Raw genomic sequence first — 12,639 nt, forward strand, 5'->3', positions numbered from 1 at the left:
TCTGAGTAGGATGGAGATTGTAGTTTCCAAGACCTGGTTCTGTCATTCCAAGTATCTCTATTGTATCAATTCTAAAATCAATCATGACTCAAAGAACTTCCTGTTCTATGCTTAAGCATAGGTCAAAGCCCTTTCCATTGTTTAGCAAAAGGTTTCTGTCCTAAAGTAGTCTTAAGTAGGGAGAAGGATCCTCCCATGCCAAGGAGTTTCATATTCCAATAGAGTTCTTACTATTAGTAGGAAATTTTTTCAAGTATGAAATTTCCCAATGGGGAAATTTCCAACATTCATAAGTCTAAGAAATTTTAAGGTTTACAATAGAAAGTAGGTATAGGGTTAATTCTGGCAATCTAGAAAAACTTACCCAGAAAAGGTATTATGTGCTGGTGAAGCAGCATCTGGTCATAATAAGAAAAGAAAGGGCACTGGGGCCCTGTAGTGCCAAAGGTGTAGGTTGCCTTTGCCATATACATTCATTTCTTATGTGCATATTTCCTTATATAATATATATATATATGTATATATATAAAACTACTCTTCCTTCTAGTGCTAAAAATTTATAAGAAAGAATACCCTAGAAATTTATGGAATATTTTGCAGTACTAATCTTACTATATCATTTTAGGAAACACCTTTGCTTTGAAATATGACTTCTGAATGACTTCTAAAAGTAAACATATCAGTGGATGTTCCTGAGCTATAATTTTAAGAATAGCCATTCAAAGAGAGCCTTGAAACTTGGCAGTTGTTGAGGGGGTCAATGAATGTAAATTTTAGGGGAGCTCCTCCAAAGGGTTGCTACATAAGGCATATGTATGTAATAGAATATTCATGTGCTATATTAAAAAAAATCTGAATCCTAGGAAGTCTGAACAAGAGAACAATTTATGACTACAATTAGGTAAATAACTTTGAAAAACTTAGGAATTCTGATCAATAAAATGACCAATTATAGCTCAGACGAATGATGATGAAGAATGCTTCTCACTTCTTATATGGCCAGAACTAGAGATGAAGAAGAAGATGATATGTGCTTTCCAGACATGGCTAATGTGAGAATTTCTTTTGCCTGACTATACTTATTTGGGAGGAATTTTTGGTGCTGGGGAGATTTAGTGGGTAATAACTATGATGTAAATAAACTGTCAATAAAACATTAAAAAGCCACTGAGAACAAAGTTCAGAAGGGAACGAATAAGAATGGCAGTTTTGTTGCTAGCACATTAAACATTATATACTTTAAAAATCTAAACTATACATATTAGAATTTCACAATACTCTTTTTGTATTCTTCTTTAAATGTTCATGTGTGTTGATATTTAAATCCCTTAAAAAGTAACAATTTTTAAAAACTTTGTTATATTTAAAATACTTTCAGTTACAATTGCAGACAGTATGTCACAAAAACATTCAGAAAACTCAGGTTTAAAATAAATCTTATTTTTTTACACAAAAGTTGAGATATAGTTTCACAGAGAAAAATCCCCAACAGCCCGAATGAAAATTGTCAAGGAAGAAAGAAGATATCTACAAGCTTTTTGGACTGTCAAATATGTGAGAAGGATTATGCCTGCTCAGAATTCTATAGTACCTTTCCAACTTTATGACCTTCCTTCTGGATTATAGAAGCTTTTCCTAGTAACTTCTATTGATTATTATGATAGATGATAAAAGTAGGCTACACTATCACATCTCGCCAGTAAGTGATGCTATGTAAAATCCAATATAATTAAGTATGAAAATTCATTTTTATTGGGGTGTCAGGTTATAAAAACAAATTCTCTACCTCATTAATTATGTAAATTCAACATTCTCTTAAATAAGGTTACTTAAAGTGAAAGAAATATCTAAAAGAATCTTAAATCTTCAAATACAGGAACCTAGAGTCAACATCAGACAGGTCAGATTTAATTCCCCAGACAATTTAGCACATTCATTTTGATTTTGCAAAACCAAACCAAAATCTAAAGGTTTTTTAAAATCAGTTAGCAGTTCTTGACTCCTGTATTAGCCTACTAAGAATTAAAGAACAGATTCAAAGTACTTTTACAAAGATTTTTTTTTAAAACTACAGGTAATCTTGTGATATTCCAATTATAGGTTTCCTGTTCTTAGATTACAAAATTACAAAATTAACTGATCTCCAAATAGAAAAGAATAATAAAAATAGTTACCTTTGGAGATAAATAGTGCTTGTAGTAGTATAACTGAAATAGTAGAAACACTGAACTTGTCAGAGTTAAAAGAGCCAAAATCACGTTTTTATTGATTTTACTCATTTGTCTTCTGGATTCATCAGGTTGTCATTCAAAAGCAATTCAATCTTTTTCATCATTTTCTATTAATCGACAGTCTTGCTTTCTGTGAACAAAATAATATATCTAAATAACATTTACATGAGCTCTTTCACCTCTAGTAACCAGCAACAGGCAATAAGGAAAGGTCTTTGAAATGTGATGGAATTACTACTAACCTCAAACTTTTTACTCCCAACATATACCCTTGCCTAGGACAACGTGAACTTATATTTTCCCTTTGTGGCCTTTTGCTGAATTTCAGTTAATTTCAAAGTTATTTGGATGGCAAGGATAGAGAAATGGCTTGAAAAAGTATGAGAGCAGAATAAAAATAAAAGGAAGAACTGAGTGAATTGAAGGAGAAAGGGTACCTTCCTTACAGATATATACTTTTATCTATAAACACTATTTGATATAATACCTAACCCTAGCTTCCTTCAACACCAAAACAATTTCTTAATATTAAATATTTTCTTGACTTTACCCTTTAACCAACTCAAAATATTGCTAAGAAAACAAGCTTTGCTTGGAGGTGGGGAAGAACTCAAGACTAGCGAGATGATGGGGTCATGTATGGATTTTCAGTTATAAATCATTCATTGGGTAGTCTGGTCCTGCCTCTGACACATACTGGCTATCACTTGGCCCCTCAGTGTTCAAAGCACCTCTTAAATTTTAAGTTGCAAGGTTGGTACTGATCTGCATCGGCAGAAGTATCTTCACTGAGTAATTCTTTAGCCCAGAGAAATCATGTATAGGTCAAGTCCCTACTGCTAGCCTAAAGTATCATTAGGGCATAAAGTACTACACATGTGTTACTGGCAAATGAAGAAACTAATACTCAGAGTGGCTGTTATTTATATGACTGTAAATAGAAAGATGAGGTAGCAGAGTAAAATCATTTTTAAGCTCTTACCAATTCCACCCCCAAATAGTTCTGGAAAGAATGATAACTCATGTTTACATGGTTCTTTCAGGTTATTTAAAGACAAGAACAATTTTCCTCACATAATCTTGTAAGGCAAAGAATCTTCACTTCACAATTTTGAAAAACAAAGGTTCAAATTGACTTACTCACGATTACAAGCTAGTAAGAGAATCAAATACATACTGGCTGTCTAGGTCCTTGTCTTTTAGTTATAGGGGTTGAATGGTATTAGCAAATCTCTTTTGGGTGGAGCCCAACACTGAATTAAAAATCCCAATTTCAGTGGTGGTGGCCCCACTCAATTTTAGAGAAATGTAGGTTATTCTCAGTCCTAAAAATCCTGTTGGCACCCCTTCTGTAGGGCAACTAGGTATTTCCATGGATAGAGCACTGGACCTGGAGTGAGGAAGACACTTACTAAAAAGACACTGGACAAATCACTTAGTCTGTTTGTTCCAGTTTCCTCAACTATAAAAAGGGGATATTAACAGCACTTACCTCCCATGGTTCTTGTGAGGATAAAATGAGATATTTATAAAGTGCTTCTCAAACCTCAAAGGACTATAAAAATAATGATGATGATGATGATGACAAAGCAAGCTCAAAAATCTGATTTAATGTTAGGTCATGCTGATCTCCCTCTAGAGAAACTTCCCAAATTATCTATTCTCAGGATCCTAAACATTAATCAAAGTGCAAATGTTAGGATCACTACTAGTCAAGATTGGCAAGAAAGATCTGATCTTGCCTAAACCTGACTTAGATCAAAGTGCAGGATGGATATAAATGATTATTTAATCAATTTTTAAAACCCAAATTAGTTTTAAAAAAATAAATGAACACTACAGGAGAGAGAACACCACAAAAAAAATCCTTTTACTTTCAAAAAAATTTTTTAATTATTTTAAAGCTCAAAAATTTCACTATGATATTGTTACTCTAATATCCCATTTATCCTGCCAGCCAGGAAGCATATTTTAAAAGACTCTTAGTATCCCACTCCTTACCCCAAACTCAAAAAAAAAAATCATAAAACTGACATAGGAGTTTAAGGTCATCACTTTAGAGTTTAGTGAGTCTTCAGTTACACAAAATTTTAAATATAGACTCCATTAGATTAAAAACATGCAATTAGAAGAAGGAAAACTACAAGAAGTAGATTTATTTGCTAGCAAGGGAAAAATAAGAAAAGTTGGATTACTAGAAATTGTTTCAAGGGTGACCTAAAAGCCAAAGGAAAGAGATATAATGGGTATAAATAGGTTCCAAGATCTTTCCAAAAAGAAGCTAAGCTCAAAAAGAAAACAAAGGAAGGGGAAGCAGGGAAGGAGGTGGGGGGTGAAACAAACATTCATTAAGCACATACTTTGTGCCAGGCACTATGCTAAGCACTTTACAAATATTATCTCATTTGATCCTCTTAACAAATCTATGAGATAAGTTCTATTTGAATTCTCATTTTATAGTTGATGAAACAGAAAGAAAGAAAAGTTAAGAGATGTCCCCACTAGGAAGTATCAAAGGCCATATTTGAAAGTTATTCCTGACTCTAAGCCTAATGTTGCATCTACTGTACCACCTGGCTGCGAAATGGCATAAGGAATACCATGGGAAATGTATAACCAGGAAAGCAAAAAGTCAGTTGTATAACAAAAATGAAGCCCAAGGGACAGGTAGGTGGCTCAGTGGATTGGGAGTCAAGGCCAGAGATGGGAGATTCTGGGTTCAAATCTGGCCTCAGACACTTCCTAGCTATGTGCCTTTGGGCAAGTCACTTAATCCATTCTTCTACCTTGGAACCAATATACATAATTGATACTGAGATAGAAGGTAAAAAATGAAGCCCAAGTATTGAAATATTTCCCATAAAATTTTAAGATAGAGGGAGGACTCCAACATATTATGAAGATCCTTTGGAGGAAGTATAAATAAGAAGGTGAACTATGGATGGGCTAAAACAGGTATTTTTAGAGGAAATATCCATGTCAGTGAAATTATGAATTTATTGAAGTACTGAAGTATCATAATAAAAGTCCACAATAATCAATGGCTAAAATGATGAGTCAACAAGAAAGGTTAAATTATGTTCTTAACGCCCAACAAAGTTTCATTAATTATCTACTAGATACATATATATATATACATATATATATATATGTATATATATATATATATATATATATATATGGCCATATGTTAAGTGTCAGGAAAAACATTCAACTGAATTAACATTTATTACATGAAAGGACCTGTTCTAGGTGCAGGGGAAGGTGTAGAATTTAGATAATAACAAGTTCTTCCTCTCCTCTCCCCTCATGGAGTTTACAATTCAGTAAAAAGAAATCAACAAACTTCGAGAGCAAAAACTTACAGCCCATTTAAACCAACTCCTTCATTTCACAAATGAGAAAATAGAAGCAAATGGCAGAGCTAGGATTATAGTCTAGAATCTTATGAATGCCAATTCAGTGTTCTTGCCACTATATGTCCTCCTCGCCTTCAGGAAGACTGTAATCTAGGACAGCATTTGCAAACCTTTTAGAGATTGCATGCCCAAACCACACCTTCAAACTGCCTGTAGCCCCCAGCATTACCCCAGACATGGAAGGGAGGAAATGCTCACATTGGGTGGCTGGGCAGAGGGGCAGGGAATGTAAACATTGTCTTCAGTCACTGTGGAGAGGCGGAACAAAGCAACCCCCTCCTTGCTCCTGTGGCATGCATGCCATGTCTTCACCAACACAGATCTAGGAGGTAAGATAAAGCATGCACACAAATAACTCTAATAGAAGTCATGAAATGACTACAAAGCAGAGGCCCATAATCTTTCTATCTAACATTTAAGGAAGGAAAAAGAACTTCCAGTTGGGGGTTTGTACTTCCAGCATGAAGAACAAGTCCTGACACATAGTAAGTGCTTAAAAATAAAAAAAGCTTATTGATTTAATAGAGGCATCAAAGAAGACTTCATGCAAGTAGAATCTAAATTGGGCCTCAAAAAAGTTTAAAAATTTGTGAAGAGCTATGGGAGTTCAGGGGGGAAAATAGGCTATTCTGGGCACAGGCATGTATGTATGAACAAGGCAAAGAAAACATTACATCGTAAAAATAACAATGACAAATGGAGAGTGGTCTTTTTTAATTTTTGGACTGAAAATGGCTTTTCCTATATTAAAAATAAGAATATGGGACATTCTGCATGTCTGGTCAGTTTTCAATGAAAATTCCTATAATAAACTTCATTGCTAACACTTTTTCTTTCATTCTTGACTTTATGATAGACTTTAAATATATTAACTCATTTGATCCTCACAACAATTTAGAGAACTGAAATTTATGACATTATTATCCCCCACTTATACTGAGGCTCAAGAGATTAAATGATTTTCTTGGATATAGAGTCAGGAAGACGTGGGTTCAAATTTGACTTCAGACACTGATTTAATAGCTGTATGAAACCAGGCAAGTCACTTACAACTGCCTTCATTTTCTCAACTAAAAAATAGATATATCTTCCTCCTCGTTATTGTGAGGATGAAATGAGATATTTATAAAGTGTTTTGCAAACAATATAAATGCTAGCTATTATTATTTGCCAAAAGTCACAATGCTATTCAGAAGAAGCAAAATTGAAACCCAACTAAACTGATTGCAGATACTATTTTTATTAATCTATTAACTGCCTTAGTAGAAAATATTATCCCTGTAAGTAGTTTATCATCTAGTTGGAAAAACAGTATTAACAGATTATATATGGAACAATCCCTTACACAGTAATAGAATATTACAATTGTATGACAAACTAGAAATATTATAGCAGTCCAGAAAGATCGATTACAGAGAGATCTATTACAGCTGGTATAGCTTAAGTCAGGCTTTGAAAGACCGTGAGGATTTGGGCCAGTGAAGAAGAGTGGAGAAATCAAAAAAAGATGGTACAAAGGCAGATTCAAATATAGTTCATGTTCATGAGACAGTGAGTAGTGATTTATAACAACCCTGGGTAGTGGATAATATAAGAATCATTATACCCATCTGATGAAGAAACTGTGATATAAGACTTTTTGAAACTGACTTAACTATGACCAGAACCTAGGTATCCTGACTCCAAAATCCAATGCTCTTTTCATTACACCTAACGTTAAGAGAGTAGAGACAAATAATTGCATAAATTCACTGCTTTTTGTTGCTGTTCATTCATTTCAGTCACATCTAATACTTTGTGACCCCATTTGGGAGTTTTTTGGAAAAGATACTAGTGACTTGGCATTTCCTTCTCCATCTCATTTTACAGATGAGGAAACTGAGGCAAACAGTTAAGTGACTTGCCCAGAGTCACACATCTGAAGCCACATTTGAACACAGGCCTTCCTGACTCTAGGCCCAGTGTTCTAGCCACTATGTCACCTAGCTGCCCCTAAATTTGCTATTATGTCTGAACAAATATGGAAGCAGAGGAAGATGAAAAGCAGGGCCAGATCTTGTTAATAAAAGATTAGATACAAAGATACTCAAGTATTCCGTATTTAATGTTTTAAAAATTCCATGAGCTCACAGATTTGGGTACTACTGCTGACAGTGCACTTTATAAAGCACCCATAACTCTTTATACAACTCTTACCCATTTCCTTCTGTAAATCTTTTACTAAAATCCACCAATAGGCCAGGGACCTTCATCTTGTTTTTTTTTATTTGTTTGTTTGTTTGCTTGTTTTTGTTGGGGTTTTTTTTTGGCATTATTGCAGATAACAGGAAAGTCCTGGGTGACATGGTAGGATGGAAAGAGTACTGGATTGAAATAAGTTCCCATCCTGGCTCAGCTACTTATTACCTCTATAACCTTGGGCAAATGTCTTAATTTCTCTTTGGGCCTCAGTACTTTAACTGTAAAATGAAAATTTTGGCCTAGAATAACCTCTAAAGGACTCATTACCAGTATTAATGTAGATTTTGTTATTCTACTTACTACTTTTCAGCATTAATAACTTGTTTGGCTAGATCAACTTGCACTACCATAATTGAATGTTAGTTCTTTTCTGACTTTCAGCATTTTTTCAAGGTTAGTCTTGTTTTAGAACTTTGCTAACATGACAATCATGAAAAAAAACTGATTTATATATCAAAACCCAGTCATTCCTAATTGTTAAACTATATAAGGTTTCATTTTTGTGTTCTTCAGTGTTCACCACATCTATTGTCCTCCAACTCAACCATATTCTTGAAAAAAGTATTCAAGTTATGAAATCATGAAGCTTTTTAGTAGTTTTTTTTTTTTAAACCCTTACCTTCCGTCTTGGAGTCAATACTGTATATTGGCTCCAAGGCAGAAGAGTGGTAAGGGTAGGCAATGGGGGTCAAGTGACTTGCCCAGGGTCACACAGCTAGGAAGTGGCTGAGGCTGGATTTGAACCTAGGACCTCCCGTCTCTAGGCCTGGCTCTCAATCCACTGAGCTACCTAGCTGCCCCCTTTTTAGTAGTTTTAATTTCTTAAACCCATTATTTTTTGCCTCCCTCTCCAAATCTAACTTTGGAATGAATTCATCAAGAATACAAGTATAAATTAACCTAAGTTTGGAGAATCTAACTAAATTCTTTGTAGTTTCTCTGCCTTTTCATCCTCTGAAACAGACACTGGCACATGGATTTATAATCTGGCTTAACTCTACTTGGCCAAAACTACTCTTGTCATCCACAGCCTTTTCTCACATCCCATAATTCTTGAACCCTTTGCAATATCTGACACATAAGAATAAATAGTTCATCAAATTCAAGGAACCATTCTTTTTTTAACTAAAATTCTCCAAAAAATGGGCCTTAGCTCATTTAACCTATCTTACTTCAAGAACTGCAAGACTTCCTGTGGATTTCAAATTTAAATTAATGTAATGCAACCTAATTACCTCATTATTTCCCAAGTTATGAAAAGAATAATGCCTAAGACAGATGCAAAATTAATATCGCTAAATCTTAGAGCTGATCAACACCCTGCTTGACAAATTTGGTGACACCCATGACACACACACAAATACACACATTTACCTTTAATATAAAACAAAAACTCTTCTGACCTTTAAAGTCTTTTGACAATTTGGCTCTCATCTATCTTACTTTCCTTCAGACTATTTCAGCAGGCAGGCTAAACTAGGTTGAGAGTAACCAACAGGCATCAAAACAAATTGGTGAAATTAGAGGGGCATCTACCCCAGACATGCAAAGGCTTCCCCCTAGCAGAAGAGGCAGATGAGAACAATTTGTTCCAGCCACCATGAAAGCAGCAGAAACGGATGCTGTGGAGCACTCAGAGCTTGGCTAAACTTAAAGAAGCCAAGATTATCCACTGCATCCACCAGTCATCTGGACTTTTGTTTTGCCATACAAAATACAATTCATCCTCAAATCAAAAATAATGTCATTTTGGTCCTCTTAGAGTCCAAAGACAATAATCAACCAACTCTCCTTCATGCACTTTATGTAGCAGTCAAACCAGCCTACTTGCTGTTCCTAATGCACAACAACCTGTCCTCTCATTCCTAGAATAAACTACTTCCTCATCTCCCATAGCTCCCTTCAAAGTTCAGTTCAAGTACCACCTACATCAAGGGAAATTTCCAGATTACTTTAAATGTTAATAACCTACCCCAACTTCATAATGGTGGATTCATTTTTTTATAATCTATATTTACATTCCTACAAACATGTTGTACTCTTCTCCCCTAATAAAACTCCTTGAAGGCAAGGGCCTGTCTCATTTAATCCTTTAGCTATAACTTCACACTTTCTGCTTCATTTATAGTAAAGATGTTAGTACTGACACAGTTCAGTTCCTCCACCATTATTGGACAAGGATCTCACATAAACAGCATAAAAATTAATCAATAGGTTTAAATGGCAGCCTTTGCTCTCCTTACCACTGCTCTGCTACCCCATAAGTCAATGGGAAAAGACAACAAACAACCTAGGAGGGAGGGCCATTTTTTTTAATGCATAATTTGTCCTGGCCAAAGCATTCATCATGTGGTGAGGCACTCCCTCATAGATTTCAAGGCTTGTCCTCCGCCAGCTGTCAGTCCAAATACTGGAAATTCCCTTGAGTGACCTTTCCAGTTTGGGAACATTTTCCAGAGATTGTATTCCACTATGGGACCAGGATCCCAGCCGGCCCTCAGAAGAGGGCTGGGGTAGACAATTTTAAAATGTGTTTTTATTAAAAACAAAACCAAAAAGGTGGGAAATGAAAATAGAGGAGAAATTAAATGTTTAAACCATTTCCTCGGGTGTAAACTAGGAATTACGGGAAGCTAATGGATAGAGCAAAGGGTCTGGAGTCAGGAATACCTGACTTCAAATTTGAACTGAAACACTTGCTTACTGTGGGACCTTAGGCAAATCATTTACCTTTACCTCAATTTCCTCATCATTAAAATGAGATGGAGAGGAAAATGGCAAACCACACGCGTATCCTTGCCAAAGAAAATCCCCAAATGGGATCTCAGAGAGTCGGAGACAACTGAACAACAGAAACTACGGATGGCAGCCCGCCTCGCCCCACTACCCTCCTAAAAGGTTGTAATGAATATCGATCTCTCAGCGCTGGATAAATGTAAGGTATTAAAGATACGAGGAGGAAGGACCAGGAGGAGTCAGTAGGGAAGAGGAGGACAGAGCCGAGAGATGGGCGGAGAGGAAAGAAGGCCAGCCCATCAGCAGGCCAGAAAAAGGACACCGACAGTGGCTCTGGGACCATCAGGATAGGGGATGGAGTAAAGACAAGGCCCCGTGGATCCCGCCTCCCCCGCACGCGGGTAGATCGTCGAAGATTAGCGCCAGAAGCCCACGAAACGCTTTAGAGGGGAAAACGGGCGCCCCAGGCGAGGAATCCTAGCAGTCCTGAACCAACCCCCGACTTACCTGCAGACCGCTCTGAGGAGAGAGCCCAGACGGCGAGAACGAGGGCAAGGATGGTGGCTTTGCTTTACGGCACACGCCGCCAGCGTTCGAAAGGGCGCCGTAAAGCGAGGAGGCGGGGCCACTAGGCCCTGCCCTACTGCCCCGGGTCTCCTGAACAGGATCTTTGCTCATTTGGGGAGCTGTCCAAATTGGAGCATAGTGGATAGGATAGGGGTCAGGCTTCCCTCCCTAGGTAGTATGCGACTTCTCCGACATGGGTCCCCTCAGTTGGAATCGGGAGTGTTTATTCGGGTTCAGATCGTAATTAAGAGAACCAGCGGGCCGTTAAAGTCTCCTCCTTGAAGTCCAACTCAAACCCGGAAAACAATGGCAAAAGAGATGGGCAGAGAAATGGAGCCTCCCTGAAGGGCTCCATAAAAGGCAGAGAAGAAACAACACGATTCTACCCATAGATTAATTAAGTTCTGCCTGTTGAACGTCTACTATGTGTTTTCAATAGGAGAATTTTCAATAACAGCAAAAAGAATTTAGAAACCTCCTTGCCTTCCAGCAGCTTCCTTTCTAGTTAAGAATACAAGTGCTGCCAACTGGCTTCTCTATTCGACAGCCTGAGTTTTGGGATGTAGAGATATAAATAGAAAACGAGATGTACACACATATATGTATACATTCATGTCCGTTATGTATATTTACATTTAATCGATTATTCGATTCGAAAAATCGAAAAAAATTTATATATTTCAAAGACTCTCCTCTCTGTCCATAAAACCCTCCCTAGTAACGAATATTTACAGTTAAACAAAACATATTGGCCATGTCTGAAAATGTACACCACATTCCATTCCAATACCTCTCTGCTGAGTGTAAAATTGTCGGTCCGTCCTTTGAAGTCACTGCAATGATCAAGAGTTTCAAAGTCTTTTCTTTACATTATAGTAGTTAACAATGAACTGTTCTCCTTGTTCTTACTTGACAGTCAACAATCTACCTTAAATAATTTTAAATTAAGGGCCTAATATGGGCTAGGCTAAGCTCTGCAAAAAGAAAGGTAATGCACAGTACCTTTTCTAAAGAAGGACACAATTTAAAAGCTACTCTAATGGAGGAGACGGCTGTGAAAACAACTGTGTGCAAACAATATATACAGGATAAAATGGAGTTGATTGAGAGGGAAAATATTAGCATTAAAAGAGATTTGAGAAAAGCTTCTTATAGAAAATGAGATTTTTAGCTAGGAATTGAAAGCCAGAGAAACTAACAGGTGGGATAAGGAGGGGATAATTCCACAGAGGGCAGCCAGTTAAAATGCATGGAGTCAAAAAATGGATTGTCTTGTTTCAGGAACATTAGGGTTGCTAGTGTCAGTGGATCATAGGAGTGACTGGAAAGGTAGAAAGGACTTTGAATGCCAAATAAAGAAATTTTAGTTCATCCTCTATATGAAAGGGTGTTACTAGAGTTTATTGAATAGGAGAGGAGGGGTGATTTAGCTAGACCAGACCTGA

General features: G+C 36.6%; 1 protein-coding gene across 5 annotated transcripts in view; it reads right to left on the reverse strand.

The window, feature by feature from the left end:
• The window catches only part of FKTN (fukutin), a 71,278-nt gene extending 60,012 nt beyond the window's left edge, over positions 1-11,266 (reverse strand). For 2 of the 5 annotated variants that reach the window (XM_016424283.2, XM_016424280.2), the window contains exon 1: positions 11,135-11,235. Coding sequence is in view for 3 of the 5 variants with exons in the window: in XM_001366187.4 (XP_001366224.1) it covers positions 2,175-2,279 (105 nt within the window). In the remaining 2 variants the exon portion in view is untranslated. Of the gene's footprint in view, positions 1-2,174; positions 2,362-5,848; positions 5,973-11,134 lie in introns of those variants that run through there. The other 3 variants (XM_001366187.4, XM_056805317.1, XM_016424281.2) reach the window with 3 other exon arrangements.
• Between the last annotated feature and the right edge of the window lie 1,373 nt (positions 11,267-12,639).

Source organism: Monodelphis domestica, chromosome 7 (genome assembly GCF_027887165.1).
Source record: "Monodelphis domestica isolate mMonDom1 chromosome 7, mMonDom1.pri, whole genome shotgun sequence".
NCBI classification, from domain to species: Eukaryota; Metazoa; Chordata; class Mammalia; order Didelphimorphia; family Didelphidae; genus Monodelphis; species Monodelphis domestica.